General features: G+C 34.0%; 1 protein-coding gene across 1 annotated transcript in view; it reads left to right on the forward strand.

Annotated features, from left to right (window-relative positions):
* Positions 1–7939: 7939 nt before the first annotated feature.
* LOC144433305 (serine-protein kinase ATM-like) overlaps positions 7940–21445 on the forward strand; it is a 43067-nt gene continuing 29561 nt past the window's right edge. Inside the window, exons 1-11 of the mRNA XM_078121612.1 lie at positions 7940–7945; positions 9857–9986; positions 10905–11190; positions 12056–12200; positions 12509–12697; positions 13895–14060; positions 14796–14889; positions 15665–15808; positions 16204–16407; positions 17063–17165; positions 17578–17726. Of these exons, the coding sequence (XP_077977738.1) occupies positions 7940–7945; positions 9857–9986; positions 10905–11190; positions 12056–12200; positions 12509–12697; positions 13895–14060; positions 14796–14889; positions 15665–15808; positions 16204–16407; positions 17063–17165; positions 17578–17726 (1616 nt within the window). The remainder of the gene's footprint in view (positions 7946–9856; positions 9987–10904; positions 11191–12055; positions 12201–12508; positions 12698–13894; positions 14061–14795; positions 14890–15664; positions 15809–16203; positions 16408–17062; positions 17166–17577; positions 17727–21445) is intronic.

Below are 21445 nucleotides of genomic sequence, written 5' to 3' on the forward strand. Positions count from 1 at the left end.
AGTCACAATAAATTCAGTACATGATCGCAGTAACTGAGTTTGTTGCATTATTGCCTGTCGGCAACAGTTCTCTGTCATTCTAAAAAAACAAATAGACTGTCACATTCATTCCCACTATTCTGACAATACTATTATCTATAACAGGGTTATGATTCTTATTTCTTGCAGGAGTTTGGTAAACATCTAAATGTGATTATTACAGCGTTGATACCACATACAGATAAAGATACAAATATTAGTAGACAGGTAAGAGAGCAACATGTCTTTATTTTTATACAATATACAGAATAGTATCAATTTATTCCTCTGTTAATACTACTTTACATTTCAAAATTCAAAATTCTATTCATTAATTCAGAATATTGAGAAAAATGAAAGTCATCATCAGTGAAACCAAACTTTATGGAGCAAAGTAGTACTGAGTACATAATTATTATACATTGCTGTAACATATTGAGTTGTTGCATAGAAATATTTCCCAATCTATTTAATTGCAATATGTCATGATTTCAAGCCACCTAGCTCCTCAAAAAAATTGACAGATTGGAGTTATTGGTCTCCCTAACCCATTCAGCGTTGCTATCTGTTCGTCCTAAATATTCTGCTGGAATAAACATAACTTCACATATCATGTTTTTCTTTAAGTATATTTTTGGATTGTATATTTGAAATATAACGTAATACCCAAGACTTTGTCGAAATTTAAAAGCCCCAGATTTCAATCCCAGGTTCTAGCAGAGTGGTTCGCAGTGGCACATGATGAAACAAAAAATAATACATCAACTTTTGCTTGTATAATTCTGTAGGCTGTAAGTCTGGTAGATTTTCTACTGGTAGAGAATGAAGACAAACTAAGTTTAGCCATAGAGGAGTTAGACCCACTGCCAGACACCATTGTGTTTACTGATGCCAGAAGAGTACAGACCAATGTCAAGTACAAAGGAGGGGACTTTGACTTGTTACAAGTAAGTGTCAAAGACTACATTGTAGAACAGTGGACCAACTGTACAGTAAATGCACATTTGTTGCCATGCTAGGGAGTCAAGTTAGGTTACCCCATTTGTCTTCATCATCTCACGGCGTTACGTTAACCACATTTTTGGCTGAATCAATAAAGTTTACTAAATTTGTTGTAATTCTTAAACTACTTGTCTTTCCAACATTGTTCTTACTTTTTATGTGTCATACTGTGCTACTCAGAAGTATTGCTGTCGAGATTTAAAAAATGGTCAGACAAAACAACAAAATTCAAAATTTTCCTGTCTGTCCATTTTACCTAAATTCAAAATACAAAGAAAGAAAGTTTTGTTAGTTGAAAATATGTTTGTTTGGGGATTATTTCTATTTTCATCTAGTTTGTGAATTTGCTGACACAAATCAAAGTAGTCAGAACACAGCAATAAAGCGTTTTACAAATCTGCATGTTCAAAGTTTGTTCACAGAATGTTTGTGATAGGATTGGGGCAGGTAATTTTCAACTATAGTCCGTGTCAAACAGTATCCTATAAATGCAAATATATGTTTTACTATGCAGTGTTCATAAAATATTTAAAACATTGCAGAATAACACTATCACAAAGTCCATTGCGCGATAACAGTCAATCATTATGAATTATTTGATAATCATCCACATTCATCAGAATTTTGTACAAGTTATGAATAAATGATTTCACAAACTGGTAAAAAGATATTGACATTGACATTGACATCCAGTGCTTGCTGTAGGCTTATCAGATATTCACACCTACCTGTATGAGCCATTGACTCTAGTTAGTCATTGTCATGGCCACCCAAGGTGACTGACAAGAAGTTGTTATGCCTGGGTGTCACATCAGGAACTGACCCTAAAATGAAAATGAAAAATTTAAACTTTCAGTATTTAGCACAACCATATGAAGGTTTGACTCAGTCTGTTATACATGCATGCAGCAAAAGTGTGTATGTGTGTATGTGTACATGTATGTGTGTACATGTGTGTACATGTGTGTGTGCGTATGAATGCCCATGGGTGTGTGTGTGTATGTGTGTATGTGTGTGTGTGTGTGTGTGTGTGTGTGTGTGTGTGTGGTAACTAATATTGGTATAAGAAGGGATGTATGATCATGTTGATAGATATATACAACATCTTTTTATATAAGCGATGATATTACTAACATTTATGAGATTTATGAGAATATTCTTGAAGTTGAAATGACCTCTGATGTCTCCGACATGTTGTCAGTACAACATAAATAATAATATTATAACCAGTGTCTGATGTTGATGAATTGTCATTTCAATGAATCAGTATAGACTTTCTGTTTCTGTTGACATGGTAACAGTCTGTCATTTTGACAACATCAGAAGCATGCACGGTGAAAAGGAGAAGCAAATTGAGGATATCTTCTCTGTTTAAACTGACTTCAACTTGAAGACATATAAGACTATTGTAATCCAACCTATCGTTTACTGAGATTGATGCAAACTAATTATATTGTTCTTCAATGTGGTAGATTACACAAGTGGGTGAAAGCGGTCCCTCTGTTGTGTGAATCTAATCACCCTGTGATTAAGATAGTGTAAACATTGGAAGTACTGAAACAGTACACTGTAAGTTCATGAAACTTGGTCAATAAAACTCTGTGACGCCTCCCTACTGAGACTATAGTATAATTAAGCCAACGTCACTTTGAATAACTTATCACTTTTGTATCAAAAGTTGTCAGAGTAATTTTCATTTGTTTATTTCTTTAATAGTAAAATGAAGGCTCAATTTTCAGTCTAATAGTAATATAAAGGATTCCTCTTACCTTCGCCATCCTCAGCCAGTAAGCCAGCAGTGTCTTCTACATTGCCATGGTTTCCATGGTACTGTAAAAAATATTATCAAAAATATAATTCATCAATCTAGTATTTCAAATTTTGGGAAACTGCCAATGCAACCATGATTCATTAAAAATTATTGGGTAGCTCAGTTGTGTTTTTGAAAGAATCTTTGTCAATTAGCAAACTTGAAGATATTCTGACAGGCATTTGATAGACCCATTATCGTCAGTCAGCATTTTGTACAACTGTACATATATAAAGAAGTAAAACAATTTCATCAAGAAAATGTTTCAGTTGCAGCCAGTGTATCTTTAAATGATGTTAAAGAGTTTGTCAATTTAATCATCGATAGCAATACATCTATGTGTATGTATATGTATGTGTGTGAGTATGATGGGTGAAAGGGTGGGTGGGTGAATGGATCGATAGCAATACATCTATGTGTATGTATATGTATGTGTGTGAGTATGATGGGTGCATGAAAGGGTGGGTGGGTGAATGGATGGATGGATGGATGGATGTATGGATGGTTGGTTGGTTGGTTGGTAGGTTGGATGGATAGATGGATTGGATGTATGTATGTATGTATGTATGTATGGATGGATGGATGGATGGATGGATGGATGGATGGATGGATGGATTGTTGGATGGATGGATGGTTGGTTGGTTGGTTGGTAGGTAGTTAGGTTGGATGGATGGATAGATAGATGGATGGATGGATGGATGGATGGATTGGATGTATGTATGTATGGATGGATGGATTGTTGGTTGGATGGATGGATGGTTGGTTGGTTCAATGAATGGTTGGATGGGTGGATGGGTGGGTGGTTGGTTGGTTGGTTTGTTGATTAGTTGATTGGTTGGTTGGATGGATGGATGGATGGATGGACAGACAGGCAGACGGATTGATGTGAATAGACGGATGGAAGAACATAGTGCAAATCCCTAGTTGGGCCAAAAAAGTAAGCATATCATGAGGTTTTGATAAATTCATTAGTATTAAAAGGTGATTTACCTGGCTCTGGTAACAACTATCTCTGTTACCTGCAAAAGGAAAGCAAACTTTATGGTAATGACAAATACTATACTATATTAGAATTGATGAAATAATGGACTGTGCATGTGACACTATATGCAACAAGATGTCAGCTCATTCATGATTATATAAAGTATTACACATTCACTGTATTTGCAACTGTGACTTTAGTATCCCATAGAGCTCAATACATTCAATACAATACCATACTAGATTAAGATAACCCAATTAAGATTCAAAATAAATTTCATTTTAATTGGTGTGTGAGCTTTATCGTTTAACACCTACACAGGATAGTGCAGATTACTGTTCACTGGCTCTGTTTGATACAACCCATCTTCTGACCACAAGGGGCAGACAAGGTGGCATGGAGCAGCTATACATTAACAAGTCAAGATGAATACAACCATGCAGAAACCAATACACATTGTACACTTTCTCTAAGATAGCAAGATTACAATTTCTTGCTACATTTTAAGTCTGAATGAAATAAACCATTGAAACGTACCGCAACTAGGTACACACACAGGTGCCAATGTTTTAATGTCTGCATGGTGGCACATCATTAGTTCATAGAGAAACATTTCCATAAGAAACTACATTCATTCAATCCTGTACAGTTCATTATTGGATTCTGTGTGGTTGTATTAAACAGAGTCGGTGAACAGTAACCTGCAGTGCGCTGTAGCAGTACTCATTTCAAATAGATTTACTTATTCAAAATGTTTAAAGACAGACATATCATGAATGACAAGGTGTGTTCAATTACTGTCAAAATAAAGATAACCTTACCTTCTATGTAGTGTGATGAGGATATAACACAGCTGGATTCTTGTTTTTCCCCACCACTGTGCATATGTGAATCCGGCTACAGATAGATAGAGTGATTGGTTAAAATTGTTGTGTTTTCCAAATCAGTGTATCTGCACACGTCTACACTTTTCATCATATTTCATGTACTTTTATTTCACAATCACAATAAAGCTTTTGTTATATACCAGTCATCTCTTGCATGCCAACCTTTTGTTATTTGCACTATAGTGAAATACCAAAATCATTATTGAATATGGAATGCAAATGAATTTGCGTGTATTCCATGCGCATACTAGTAAGATCTCAGTCGTAATTTGTTGATTTTTTTATAATCTTTCAAGAATTATTGTTTTGTACTGGGTCTAAAGAATTACTTGCCTTTGTGTTGTTACTAGTACTCTCTTGAAATCTGCTCATGTTGTACTCTGACAAATTCCCAGGGTTCTGTTCCTGTGATACGATCCCTTGATGCTGAAAATATATTTTGAAATATTAGAACCAGAAAGTCTTAATATTTCACCAATGTGATTGTCAATATTTGATCAAATGTACAGTGATATATATGTAGTACTGCAATGCAAATGAGCACACAGTTATAGTTTTTTTAATTTTGAAGAGAGATAATGTAGAACTTTTTTGCAGAGTATAAAATAGTACTAAGTCTAAATTACATTACCTTTTTCTTGTAAAGATTTTCTAAAAATCTGCTCCACTCGTACTCCACCAAACTCCCAGGGGTTGGTTCCCAAAATATCAACCTGTTTAGCTGAAATTACATAATTTATTAACTAAAATTAGAACCAGAAAGTCATTGATTTTTTCACCAGTTGTCAGCATTGAAGAATTTCATCATAAAATGTACTGTAATGCAAATGTAAAACACACAACTTTAATTTTATCATAGGTGTGCAGTGAAAAGACACTCTGTCTATTAGGCATTGCAGTAGTTATAAAAATGTGAAACAAGCAAAATTCATCATAGTTTTAAAATGTTGTAACTTCAGTGTTAACAGTTAAACAAAGTTTTTTCTGTTTGTGTCTTATTTCAGTATACACATTTTCCTTCTGAGACATCCAGCAAAATCTTATTTGTTAATGTGAAGTCTGAAACCTTCATTGTATGGCATTTGTTTTCTTTTAATTTTGTATATTCCATATAACACTATGTTGCCCCTGACAACCGACCACTGTGACCTAGATGTGAATGTGACTGTATAATATAAGAGTTGAGGATGAATATCACTTAAAGTCATCACCTCAAAGGGAGGCTTGGTATTTGTAAGAAATACAACTTGGTGTTCATGTTAATAAATGCCCAAAATATATACCAGTATCTTGTGGTAACATTTGTTGTCACGATACTCACTCATTGTCCACTAACTTATGATAACACTTATTTACTTTGAATCAGATGAAATATTTATATAACTCACATTTCCCTGTAAAGGGTATTCTGATGGTCCTTCTGCACCTTCCTTGGTTTCTTGGTTTCGGACACTATCAGGTCCTTGAGTAGAGTTGTTATTATCTGTCACGTTGAACAATTCACAGTCGACAGCTTTAACTAAAACGGAAAATAGCCTTGTTCAAGGTACTTGTTATCATTGTGAGTGGGAGTATGTATCCTGTGAATGACCTTTTACCGTTGCTCCCTTCTGGTTGCCACTATCAATCTTTAAAAGTCAAGTCTACATTTAACAACAGTTTCTTTCCAAACCCAGTTCAGACACTTTGATTGAATAGTTTTAACAGTTTTACATTTATCACATGTCACTTGTTTTAATCTTGTGTTTGTGTTGTGCAATGTAAATTGTTTATATTAAAGTACTTTATGTAAACAGTACTTTCATAATGTATTTTTAAGGGCAATTAATATTATTATGATAAACTTCCTACACATCTTAAATTAAACTTTTTCATTCTGACTTGTGAATTAGTGTATGAGTTTGATATAAGAGGAGTAAAATGGTCTGGTAACACTCATGCCTTAAAAAATAATATACATCATATTGTCAAGAAATCATGCAATTTTAACTCAGGGGGACTAAGCCCCCCTCTTCTTCAGTGGGTCACTGAGTACTTTCAAACTAAATACAGTAGCGCAGGTATTGCCATGTTACATTGTTTATACCATGCAATGAAAAGATACACAGAAAGTCTGAAAACAGCATTTTGACATCAAATTCACTCATTAGTAATATCTTGGCCTTCATTGCTCTAAGAATGAAATGCATTTACCATCCTGTATAATTTCATTTGAATTACTACAAATAATACCAAGGAGGTATGTAAGACCAAGTTGTTGTTGCTTTGTTTGTTTGTGTGTTTGTTTGTTTGTTTTTTAGACTTTTGTCTGCTGTTTGTTTGTAGATTACAGATACTAAAAATAGCAGAGCTTATGATGTAAATATAAGTCAGCCATACCGGAAAATTTTGTCACTTGACCTGAGTTGACTTGTCATACTCAAAGTACATGGTGTGAATTTCAAAGTGATACAAGTATAAAGTTTGATATTTGTTTTGATCTCAGAAATATTTTAAATAGCATCATCACTATGATAAGTTCAATCACTGCGCATGCAGTAGCATGGAGTCTTGTTCTGTTTTCTTGTTTTTTTATCATGAAAAATTCACAAAAAACCAGCAATCACTTTACAGAAAGTATAGACTTGTGTCCTGTTGATTTTGTTTTTATATCACTTTCATTAAAGACCCATGGCAACATTTACCTAAAACTGTTTTAGAAATCTCACACATAACATCGCATGTTAGACTTTGGACTGACTATTAATATCTCAGTCAATAAAGTGACACCATTTCCTTTCGGTTGTTTATTTTGAATACAAACAAGGTCATCATTGATTGTCAAATAATTATAAAATATCTAATATGCTCTTCATTGGCATTATGTCAAACCTGCAGGTATAGAGTTGCTAAAGAGTTCATTTGCATAATCTGGAAAAGTTAGCAACTGTTGTCAAATTAGTCTGTTTCTTAATTATACAATCATGTGCCATCCCATGTTATCTTACCTTTGTTGTGGTCTAGTGCAAAATTAAGTTATATATACCAGTCCTGTAGTTGTATTCAGAGTTAAATAAAGGAATGCTGCATAACATTGGAGTCCGAAGTAAAATGTGCATAGTAAAGATGCATGATATTAAGCTGTATATTGATAGAACACTCACCAACACAGTGAACAGCAATGCCGGTACCAACACTCACAAACCCAGTTAACAGCTATGCCTGTACCAACACTCACAAACCCAGTTAATACTAATAGCGATGCTGGTATGTTGAAATTCCACAGAATAGTGCTTTCATTTACTGTTATTTAGGAGACTAGCTACCAAGCCCTTGTGCAAAACTGAAAAAGGAAACTGAGAATAGCAGTCACGCGAGGTCCGGAAACAAATTACGAGTGTCGTGGGGTTGTGGAATGACATGCAATGACCAATGGGATTTGTTTTTATTTTCATTAGGAGGGGGCGGGCAAACACTTCTCAGTATTTAGTTTGATGATTGATAGTTTAGTTTCTATGGTACCGGTAGTTTACAAGAGGGTGACTCAGTTTGTATTCAGACCTGTAATATATATTCAGTATTTGAAGTAATCATTTCATTACTGTTTTGTTGATAATATCTTCATGTGGATGAAGAGATTATCTCTAGTCTTTTTTTTTGTGAACTTTATTTGCATTTTTAAGGTGTTGATAGTGTGTGTCTGTTTGTTTATGTTTGTATGTATGTGTTTTCATCTGTCTGTCTGTCTGTCTGTCTGTCTGTCTGGGTCTGTGTGTGTGTGTGTGTGTGTGTGTGTGTGTGTGTGTGTGTGTGTGTGTGCATCTGCATGTGTGTACACCTACTTTAAAATGTGTGTTTGACCTGTACATTTGTGGCTGGGTCTGACCGATGATTAATATAGGGCGTGTGCTATGTGTACCGTACTTTGACCAATACCTTTTTATCACAATTATTAGTAATACTAAGAGATATCTTTACACACCAGAACTTGAAAACTTTTTTAGGATTTTCCAGTGATTAAATATTGTACATTTTGGTAGGTTCTGTACAATTTATTGATAATTTGACCCTAACAACGTGGATGAGGACTGGTTAATAATTTGGCTTTTTAATATACAAAACAATTTTATCATGGCTTCCTACTTGAAAAATCAATGTGAAACAGCATAAACTAAGTCTGTGTTTGTAACTCAATACATTGCAAAAAGGTATTTATAAAGTGTGTAAAAAGTTTACTGTACATACTATAACAAACATTTTCTGCATGTTTTGATCAATCTTTTGCAATGTATTGAGTTACAAACAAGGACTTGGTCTATGTTGTTTCACACTGATTTTTCAAGTAGGACACCATGATAAAATTGTTTTATAAATTAAAAAATCCAAAATAAATACCCAATCTTCACTGGTCACTTTAATCATTGTTAATACAATGATTTTTTTTTTTTTTACATCTATCAGACTGGTGTATTATAACATGAAATAGTGTGTATGCAAGACTACATCTTTTTCCTGTCATTCCAACCTCCAGAGAGTGTATATCTTGGCACCAAGTCTATTGTACGAGGCAGCATATCAGTTTTATTATCTTTGTTGACTAAATTTTCCATTTTGTATACTGAGTCACCTTTATAGTAGTCTTGATGCCAACATGGTCTGTAGCAAAACCACATCTGTTCAAAGTCCCTCAATCAGCACAAAAAATTGTTCATCCAATCAATGAACCCCAACTGTTATAGTGAGGTAAACAGTGTATAAGTAGCGTACTGAACTGACAAATATACCATATTTAGGACATTACATACAAAAAAATGATTTAACTAACTATGGAACAAGAAAAACTGTAGTTCCAAGTGCAAGGTTACTTTGAAGGAATGAATTGTTTGAGTCAAGGGCCGTTATCAGCTGTTACAACTTTTATAATCCTATTACAGTTGACATTGCAAAGAGATTTAGAGATTGTCAACAACCCAACTTGCCTATTGATGAACTCAGTGTTATCCATAGTTTGGTTTTACCAAGGCGTTTCCAACATGGTGACATATGACCTTTAAATGCTGAAGGTCATTAGGACAGAGGTCTAGATATTGTACATGTAGGTCCCAGTACAGATAAGCAAACACATCACTGATTTGTCTGGAAAAACTCTGTATAAAGGTTAACTATTATTTTCTGTAGGAAATTCATCAATTCTTGAGAGTTGGTCAGATCTGTGAGACTTCCAATAGACTGGAGGGACTGAGACATCTCAGGAAAAAATTAGCAGAGAAGAAAGATGAACTGGCTATCTTGGTTTTCCAGTGTGAAGGTAAGGTCAATGCTTGTTAAAACCTGTAAATTATTACCAATAAAATTATCAGTTGTATATTGTTTTGATTATGGATATATGACTGGTGCACTTCAACAAAGTCATTTCAACAAATTGTGATTCAGAAGTTTTATAAAGTCTATTTAATTTATAACGTTCATTTGCAAAAAAAATTATACCCCTTTTGACTTTGACTTGTACATAAATAACCTAAGTCACTTTTAACATTGAACAGGTAGTTCTTCTTTTTTTTTTCTTCTTTTTTTTATTCAAGTTTTGAAAAAAAAAAAGAACAAGAACAAAACAAAGCAACAGGTGGTTCTTTGCATTTACCTGGATGTGCAAATCGGCTAAACTTCTTCAATACATAGAATAGTAGAGTTAAGAATCTATACACTCATTAAATATACACCTAACTGCATAGTTACAGTATGGTCGGTTAATGGTAATCTGAGGACATTTTTGGGACAAATGTCCGTTATTTTCACGAAGGACAAAATGCTGAATTGGATGATCGCCCCCAAAACAAAACAAAAAAAAAGTAATTGTGATAAAGTTAACTTCTTTGAATCTAGTTTTGAAGTGGCTATAAACCTTTCTTATCTGAAATTCTCAGACGTCATATTGATATAAAAAAAAATAGAGTCAAGTATCAATTTCTATTCAACTAAAACACAAAGTCTTAGACATACATGTAGTAGCATCACATCATGCGTATGTTGACTAGTTTATCTACAGTGTCATTATGATTGTAACAAGTTTGCAGATATTTCTATTGATTGCTAAAAAGTAAGTTTGTAGATACTTGTCTTATTAACAAAAATAAAAGACGTATAGTTGGAACAATGGGGACCAAGAGTAGTAAAACTATTTACATCAATCGATACTTCTAGTCAAAATTATCGTGATCATTTTCAGAAAATCCTACAGAGAGTGCCCTCATTCAACTCATTTGTGAGCTGATATACATCATCCAACTTAGTAACCATGGTAATAGTTGTCATGGAAACCAGAAGGCCATAGAAGCGGAAGCGGGGCGATGTCTAGGAGAGATAGGAGCTGCCCAGCTGTCAACCATTGCATTGAAATACAATGATGACAATAAAAGTTACAACACTGCCCTCAACGTGTACAAGAATAATGAGAAGATGAAGCGAAATAGTATTATCATTCATTTATTGAAAGATTATCTCATAGATCCAAGGTATGTGTACACGTATGTTTCAGGTAAATAATATAAGGTATGTATACATGTATGTTTCAGGTAAATAATATAAGGTATGTATACACAATGTTTCAGGTAAATAATATAAGGTATGTATACACAATGTTCAGGTAAATAATATAATGTATGTGTACACGTATGTTTCAGGTAAATAATATAAGGTATGTATACACATATGTTTCAGGTAAATAATATAATGTATGTATACACGTATGTTTCAGGTAAATAATATAAGGTATGTATAGTCACGTATATTTCAGGAAAATAATATAAGGTATCTATACACGTATGTTTCAGGTAAATAATATAAGGTATGTATAGTCACGTATGTTTCAGGTAAATAATATAAGGTATGTATACACACATATATTTCAGGTAAATAATATAAGGTATGTTTACACGTATGTTTCAGGTAAATAATATAAGGTATGTGTACACGTATATTTCAGGAAAATAACCCATATACATAATGCATTAGGAGTGGAGGTGTGGTGGTAAGGATGGGTATCCTATTTGAAGTCTGGGTCTAGGGAGATGATAGTTGTATGTTGTACCAATATTTGGGAGGTGTGTGGTCAGGAATAGTGGTAGAGATTGGTGTTCTATCTTATAGGAACTGTTCATTATTGGGGAGGGGTTTGAGGGTCAGGGGGATGATAGGGATGGGTGTTGTCAGGAATAATGGTAGAGATCGGTGTTCTATCTTATAGGAACTGTTAAATATTGGGGAGGGGTTTGAGAGTCAGGGGGGATGATAGGGATGGGTGTCGTCTTATAGTTCAGCTGGGAGAGGTTAGGGGAGGTGGTGGCTTATCATTTTGATTTCATTTTCCATATTTTACAGTGTAGATATCCTGAGTGCAGCAGCAAGCTGTCTAAGAGACATCTTTTCAACATCAACTGGTGTCAAGTTTTACGAAGACTACAAAGCCAAGAACATTGATAAAGTTCTTTTTTACCTGTATCCATTTAAACCACATAGAAAGAGGGTATGTATTCACAGAAAGGTCAAGAATAATAAATTATGTACATTTGAATGATAAATGACTTTTTTGTGCATTGCTGCACATAATATGCATATCGCATAGTATGTAATTTGCATAATATTGTGCATAACATGTCACTTTGTTTGGTTGTAGACTCTGCAGAGAATGAATCCTACATATCACATGCACACTTTACATACTAAATTTTAGTCAACTGAATATTCACTTCCTTTCCACTGATATACAATATACGAAAACACCTTTAAGCCATAACATTTTTAATATAATAATTCCATGTATTACATTGCTAGGTGTTGAATGTCACAGCTGCCTCTACAGATGAGGAGACTTTTGCTTCATCCATTGGAGACCCGTTACTATGGATGCCAGATCATGACAACCATGACAAATGGATCTGTAACCTAGCAACCACTTTGATAGAAAGTGAAGCCTTTGGTGATGAGTTCTTGAGATTACTTACTCCAATATGTAAAGTCAAGGTAATTAAATTACACTAAGATTTAAATTTTATAGATCTGTTACTGTTACAGAACTTGAGTATCACAAAATACTTAAAGGGCCACAAGCTGAGTTTATACATTTTTTGGATGTAATTTTTTCCACATATGTAAAAGGTACTTACAATATTCTATATACTGAAACATACTTAACCATCATTTGCAGTAGACTGAACTCAAACCTGGTATTAAAATATAACTTATAAACAATCCAATGCCATAATGTAGCATACATATCAAAACATGTTCATGAAATCTCTACTATGCAATCAACTGTTCTAACAATACCAGAAGGAAATTGTAAAAAAAAAATATATATAAAAATAAGAAAATAAGCATCAACATTACATTAAACATTATTTATAGTTTAATCAGGGCTCACTTGAGTGGAAAGCTTATAAACTTAGCGTGTGCTACAACACTCATGGTTCTGTGTACAAGTCAAAACAAGCATAGGGACATAAAGCAGAGGAATACTACCGTAACTATAAAATTAATGGCTTTTTGTCAATAAGCTTTCAAGCTTTCTCTGGTATTATCTGACAGAGTAAACACAATTTGAAGCCATAAATGATGTGAAACACTGTAAACTACAAAACAAATACATGTTCTTCCTATTGGTGATAAGTTAAGCTATTACTTCAGGATAATGTGAAAGCTGCCGCCAAATTTTAAGCGGTATTTCTTAAACACAAAAACTGTTTATGACTTGTTATTTGATTTTCTGTGCTTTGCTGGTTGACTACCCATTGTTCTGTAAATTACTGTTGAGGTGACTTATAAGTCTACTCGTTGGGCTGGGAGGTGTTATTATTTATTGTTCTTTTTTTGTCAATGTAAACTTTTCAGGTAAACCTCATGTCACTATAATAAACAATTATACTATACTATACTATACTATACTATACTATACAAGATGGTGACTTTGTTTATTTATCATGTATTACAAACTTGATAAAAATGATAACATTTGTGTATAATCCAAATAAGTATAGTAATTAGTAACCTGAAAAAAAATTTGATTACAAAACTCTGGATCTAAAGTATCTTTGAGCCCACAGTAATACATACAACTTGACCAAAATTGTCCTTTATGACGACCACAAGACAAATCTTGGAGGTGTGCTACAATTTGAAATATTCTTGTATTTACAAAATTGTTTTCATTATTTTTATTAGGTTGAGTTCAGTGAGAAGATACTACCCTATCTAATACATGAAATCTTACTGACTGGTAATGATACATACAAACAAGTCATCTCTCATCAGATACAGAATTTCTTTGCCAAACATTGCGGTAACTTAGAAGACAGTAGTAGAGCTACTACACCATTACCAATGTCAGGTAATGTGAATTTATTAATTAAACTGACTAAAATATATCTGAAATGATGGGGGGGGGGGGGGTGCTGTGGGCTGTGCAGGGCTGGTGGTGGGGGTGGTATCTGGTAGCAAGTACACATATTTTGTATTAAACTTGTAAGTTCTTGTGGCAAAACCTTGAAATATCTTTGGTTAACAACTTATATCGCGGTAATATGTCATTTCACAAAGTATTTTAGGTGCTATGAATTTGTTCATTTGGTGAATACAGTGAATTCATGGAAAGACATTCTCATGATTTGGATAAAAGTCACACAACTTTTTCATAATTTGGTCACAAGTTTCATGTGTTATACGTACCTGAAGACTTCAGTCTGGTCACTAAATCTGCATTTTGCAACCAAAGAAATATGGCCATCATTAATTACATGTAAGTTGTATTGGAAGTGATAGACTGTAAGATACGTCATGACGTTTCACCCTCACCAGCCTCCTCTCTCAGTGTGTTAGGGGTTGGCCGATGTTTGAGGGCGCCCCGTCACGGCGTACCTTACAGACTATGGAAGTGATAAATCATTACAAAAAAACCCTGAAGTAACTGTTAAAACTGATATATTGAGTAAGGGGTTATTGTTAGTGTTTGTTATGGCTGCATTTGTGAAAATTAACATTTGAATCAGTTCTTTTGAATTTTTAAATGAGAGAAAGTGAATTGTAATATTTGTTAATTTACTTTTGTTCAACATGTAATTTTCAGGTGACTCTAGTTCTTCTAAGATAAGTAAGCAGTCCATGAGAACAATGTTAGAAGTTATACATTATCTCAGACAACAGAATAAACCTAAACCTGGGTAAGTCAAGATTAATAACATCTGACAGAAGATAAATCACCAGTGAGGCATAATTACATGTAAATATTCAAGAACGTCTCCCTGAACTTCGAACTTTTTTATCAACTATTTGAACAAGATATATATTTTACCAGCAAGTAAAATATAAAGAAAAATAAAAAGCAAGTAAAGTGAATAGATAACAGTGAAGTAAATGTATTCAGAACACACAAATAAGAAAATATCCCCTCAGTCACTTAGTACGAACATAAACAATAGACAGATGCTTGTGTTGTCAACGATACAAACAAATTTCAAAAAATAGCTTGAGTCTTTAGTCAGAAAGACATTTAGATGTTATTCCCCAATATTTTCTTCATTCAGCCAAGGAAAATACAAGTGACCTAAGGGGCCTTAAGCCGCCCTTTATCACTACGAATTGCTAGACGAGTAGTGACAAAACCCTTTATCACAAGTATTTTGCAGCTGAATGAAGAATAATATTGGAGAATAACATAATTATATCAGCTGCAGTACTTTCAAAGAAAAATCGGACAATTTTGAACTTTTTGACTCATTTTAAACACAGCAGAACAGTGATGTAGACACGAGTTGTCGTGACACAGACTTGCGATGTCATGACACAGAACAATTAGAGTATATATTCCATAATTTTTGTTCAACTTGGCTCATGCATTAATACTGTATATCATGTAATAAAGTTGATATACAAGCAACATTTTTGCGATTGCAAGATTTCCAAGTGGACTAAATATGACTATTGTTTTTTATACAGGAGAGCCAGTAAAACCATGGCAACAGTATGGGAGAATAACTTTTGGCTAGATATAGACTACCTACAGATTGCTAAAGCAGCACAGAGCTGTGCTGCCCACTTCACTTGTGCCTTGTATACTGAAATATGGTGTGATATACAAAAGTAAGTTTACATTGAATTTCTTCAAACATGTGCAGGATAAAAAAAACTCAATATAACCAAATTTCTTTGTTCCAGCTAATGAATGTTATTTTCATGTCTAATATAAAATGAGTCAGAAATTAAAGGTACACAATAAAAACTAGTTATCAATGGAGCAAAGTTAAACATTTTTTACAAGATTCAAAATAGTGTGTGGAAAGACACTAATTTTCAAGAGAAACTCTTGGAAGTAGCTATACAAACAATGTATAAATTATAAAATGCTTGATCCATTTGTCATACCAATCTAATAATGTCATACCAAATGAATGTTATGAGACATTCATGCAGATACTCCAGGCATAAATTTCAAGTACTGTATGCTCCATGCATCTCTTCATTTTTACATTCTACAGATCAAAATCAACTAAGACTAACAAAGATAGTGAAGAAGACTTAATGAGTCAAGGGAGTCAGAACAGTATGGAAATATTGAGTTCATTGTCATCACATTCATCAATCAATGTCCAGTCACTCTTACTGGAAGCCTATAGTAGTATTGGGGAACCTGATGGTGTGTATGGATGTGGTGCTGGTAGGTCTACAGACACAGCAGCAAGGTATGTATCAATGTCACCACATGATGGTGTGTATGGATGTGGTGCTGGTAGGTGTACAGACACAGCAGCAAGGTATGTGACAATGTCACCACATGATGGTGTGTATGGATGTGGTGCTGGTAGGTCTACAGACACAGCAGCAAGGTATGTGATAATGTCACCACATGATGGTGTGTATGGATGTGGTGCTGGTAGGTCTACAGACACAGCAGCAAGGTATGTGATAATGTCACCACATGATGGTGTTATGGATGTGGTGCTGGTAGGTCTACAGACACAGCAGCAAGGTATGTGATAATGTCACCACATGATGGTGTGTATGGATGTGGTGCTGGTAGGTGTACAGACACAGCAGCAAGGTATGTGATAATGTCACCACATGATGGTGTGTATGGATGTATGGTACCACATGATGTATGTAGCAATGTCACCACATGATGTATATTGCAATTTCACCACATGGTGAATGGATATGAGTGTGTTAGGTCTACAAACACAGCAGCAAGTTAAGTATGTGACAGTGTCATCTCATGATGGCATGTATGGATATAACACTAGCAGATCAGTTGTTTTGCTAAAAGTTGTAAAACTCTGGTTCTAGAACACCCCTACACATATGTATGGTAAACATTAACTATGAATCTTTGTTTTACAGGATCCACACATATGAACACGAACATGCATGGGATAAAGCATTGACAGCATATGACTTAGAAATACAAACACCATTGATGTCAACTCAGATTGGGCTATTACAGGTTGGTATATAATTAAATGTATACACACACTGAAGGAAGTGGATAAAAACAAAAGATTACATAGTTTGGCCACTAGGGGTGCTGTTCAGCTTTGGACCAGAAGTGGCCATGATAGTTGGATATTAAGCTTAGCCCCCTTTGGTCATTTCTCAGTATTTGTTGGCAACAGTAGGTTGCATCCCAAAACAATTTTGTTTTAAGATCACATTACTTTCAGTAACTCACAAAGTTGTATTAGCTACATTCTGTTGATTGTTTTATGTATATATGCTACCATGTGATTTAAGTCCTCATTTTAACTTCCTGTGAGATACCTTCTTGTGACACTTCTTGGAAAATGACTGCAAGGTGGTAACTGAAATCTTGTATATTAAGGATACTGAATATTGGTACTTCTTTTTTTCTGCTACAGTCACTTCAAAACTTTGGTGTGAATCATGTGTTACAAACCTATTTACAAGGACTCAATAAACAGTTGACGGAACAAACTCCAGAACTGAGTGAATTTCAATATCAGGCTGCATGGAGAAATTGTCAATGGGATATTGAAGAACAGGACAGGTAGAATTTCACAGTTTATGCTATGTAATGCACTTGAAATGCATTATACTTTTTGAATTCCACATATTGATACAATATGTAAAAGAGCGGTGATGGGCTCATTGTATGTTGTAATATTGTTCCACCATTAATTATGTACTTAGCGAGCAATATGCAGGTCAGGCCTCCCATATCTATATGTGTCATGTATGACATCAAAATGAATTCTGAACGACCAGTAGGTAACCATCGTTTTTTTGAATATCGTTAATTATGCACATAAGTCTAACAATTAGCAGTTATTAATGTTAAAAAATTAATAAACTCTTGCATGTACCATTATGCAGGCTGAATTTTATTTCATTTGAGCCAATTATTAATTTTATAAGATAATGATGATACAGACAGATGGACAGACATACAGAATGACTGACATTGCTAATCTATATATCTCAATGTCTCCCTGTATGAGGTGAACATGAGCCATCCTGATATCGAAAGAATATCAATTTATAGTATGATTTTATGCAACCAAAATAATATGACTGTCTGCTTAACACTATTGGAAAGGATGCCCTAAATCAAAAGGAATCGTTGCATTACTTTTGTTTTTGCTCATAGTATTCAACTGCTGTGTGTCTCATGTATGTTGTGAACTTATCACTTAAATCTCTAGAACCTGTAAAATTGTTTTCAACCATTTGAACAAATTCACAATCACTACATCTGCATTTTGTAGATGAACATTTACATGGCATCATATCTGGGTCTGTACTTGCACCTACATGGTCCATAAACTTTATAAATGATCGATGTAGCACTCGTAATCTTCCTTGGCCCTCTAGCTTCTTGCTTTTCTTCTTCACCTCTTCACAATCCTTACAATCACATCCTGGTGATTGTGGTTTATATTCGAAAAGCTTAGGTTGACCGTGACCTACATCCATTCTCTCACAGTCTTGACCATCTTGTTGTTCTGGTCCTACTGCACCTACATTTTCCTGTTCGGCAATAGGTGTTTGATTGGCTACTTCATTTTCTTGGCATTGATTCTGATTTTCTGTGAAGTGATACACCTTTCCTTGTAGTAATGTTAGTGATGTAGGATCTTTATTTTGATCAACTGGATGACAAAGTTTCTTTTCATACATCTCCCTATCATCTAGATCAGCAAATTCGGAACCTGAAGTGTAATATAAATTTAAGGATTACTAATTTTACTCATTTGTTTTACCAGTATAATCTCAGCTAATCCCAAGATCTCACTGTCTACAATTAAATATGATATGTGTTTTATTGTCATCTATATACTGATACATATATAATGAAATGTGCATTGATTTTGCGTGTAATGAAAAATTTACACAAACAATATTCTGTAGAGGACTCGTAACATGAGATTGTTTAGCTTTTATCCAACTGCAGTCCACACTCTTAATGAATCAATTCAAGTTCTCTGTTGACCAAATAGAATATGAGATTGGTGACAGGTGACATATACAATGATCATACTTGCAGGTTGCTGGCTATGAGACTTGACAACTACATTAGAATCCATTGGTTTGTCAGTCCAAGATGTTTCATGTGGAATACCAAAAGCTAGACTACTTTCCTCAACTCTTGCCCTTTTTAAATGTTGATGGCCCTGTGATATGTCTCCTAACATAAGAAAAAATATAACAAAACATTATATAAATTCAGAGGTTTAATGACAACACCATTATTCTGATTAATGGAATGTTATAGTTAAAGCAGACAAAGTGCACCAGCAGACTACAATTTTAGCACAACTGAACTGATAAGGTTCAGTAGTGCTGTAGGCATGGCAAAGTGTCTGTTTGTCTGTCTGTCTGTGTGGATATGTGTGTGTGTGTGTGTGTGTGTGTGTGTGTGTGTGTGTGTGTGTGTGTGTGTGTGTGTGTGTGTGTGTGTGTGTGTGTGTGTGTGTGTGTGTGAACAACTTAAAAGTCAAAAACCACTGGACCGATTGCCATAATATGTGGTTGATATATTACCCTGGGTGTCTAGTTGGGAAATTGTTCAAATCAAAATGATCTTACCACTGGTGTGTAATTTGAGTCAAAAATTGTGATTTTTGGTTTTAAAAAACAAAACGAATTTAAACACCAAAACTACTAGTAAGCAGATTGATCTGAAATTTGGTTGGAATGTTCTTAGAGCTGTTTAGATTAAGAATTGTTCATGACATGATGATCACATCAGTAATGTGCAAATTAGGTTTAAAAGTGTGTCTTTTTGGTCAAAATCTTTAATTCCAAAAATACTAAGCAGATTAGGCTGAAATTTAGTTAAAACGTTATTCAAAGTGTTTACAATGTATATTAAGAATTGTTCATGACATGATGAGCCCATCAGTGATATGCAAATTAGGGCTAAAAATGTGTCTTTGTGGTCAAAAATCTATAATTCCAAAATTATTGAGTAGTGAAAGAGTGAAATGACAAAGATAACAACAGGGATGGCTAGGTAAGTGACTGAAGATTCAAAAAATGTTATATCAATATGCCTAGAAACAGGACCACACCCATGGCAACAGCTGAATGATGGTTTATATTGCAAAAATGAAGAGTGGGAAGGGTAGGCAAGTTTAAAATAAAGATTCCAAAAATGTATATAAATATCCCTCGCAACAAGACCATGTCCATAGCAACAACCAAATACAGTTGTGCTACAATGCCATTAGTGCTATTGTTTGTATATGTAAGGTTACAATACACTAAGTCTTACATTCTGAGTTGATCATTTTGCAAATTTAGATTGTTATTTTATTGCTGAACACAATATGGATGTTACCAACGGAAGTTTCAAAAGTATACATGTAGAATATATTAAATTATAAATGTAAGCTTCATAGATTCTGTCATGCAGGGGATTGTTGCTCAGAATTATGCAGTTCTGGTGACTTGGGTCCAAACAAACAGGTCAATAAGAATGATGAGACTAGTGTGATATGACAATATAATTTCACTTTGAGTAAATAATATCAATAATAATTCCAAGTTGCTTTTATTTAATAAACATAAATCACAATCTAATTTGTGTATAAAAAGAAAAATTTAAATCACAATACTAATACAAGTCCATTACAAAAAAAAGGGGATTTCTCAAAACAAAGATGGACTGGATTCTCTCTGTAAGCGTTATCAATTACATATATTGTTCAAATCTTATATCGAAATAGAAATTATTTAAATTTATACGAGGTCAAATGTATATGAAATGTGTTTTAATACATATAATTAATCGCTTGAGAGGATTAACTTGAAAATCCACCGACTTGAATTTGGAATCGGCAGTCACTTGATGATTACACTTTTACAATTGATGAGAGATTAAACTTCATAAATGCAAAGTACGCATGGAAATAAAGGTTGAAATAATTACAATGAGTTATCAGAAAAATAGCTTGATAACTCAATTGACTTCTAAATATAATTGAAACAAAAAGGCGTTCAGTAAATAATCAAGCTAAGTATTTGTTCACAAATATAAAAAAATAAGGTTACTTTAAGTTTGATTTTACTGTGACTCCTTTAATTGTCAAACTTCATGTAGGACCATGATTGTTTCAATGAAAGTAACAAACTTAAGATTCTACTGACCTCTTGTTACTGGAGACATACTGTCCTCAGTATGGTGATTTCGATCGGTTTTCTATGAAAGAGAAAGACACATGATTAGAAGTAAATTTTATCAACACAGTTTTGTAATATATATTT

The sequence above is a fragment of the Glandiceps talaboti genome, chromosome 3, assembly GCF_964340395.1.
Source record: "Glandiceps talaboti chromosome 3, keGlaTala1.1, whole genome shotgun sequence".
Classification (NCBI taxonomy): domain Eukaryota; kingdom Metazoa; phylum Hemichordata; class Enteropneusta; family Spengelidae; genus Glandiceps; species Glandiceps talaboti.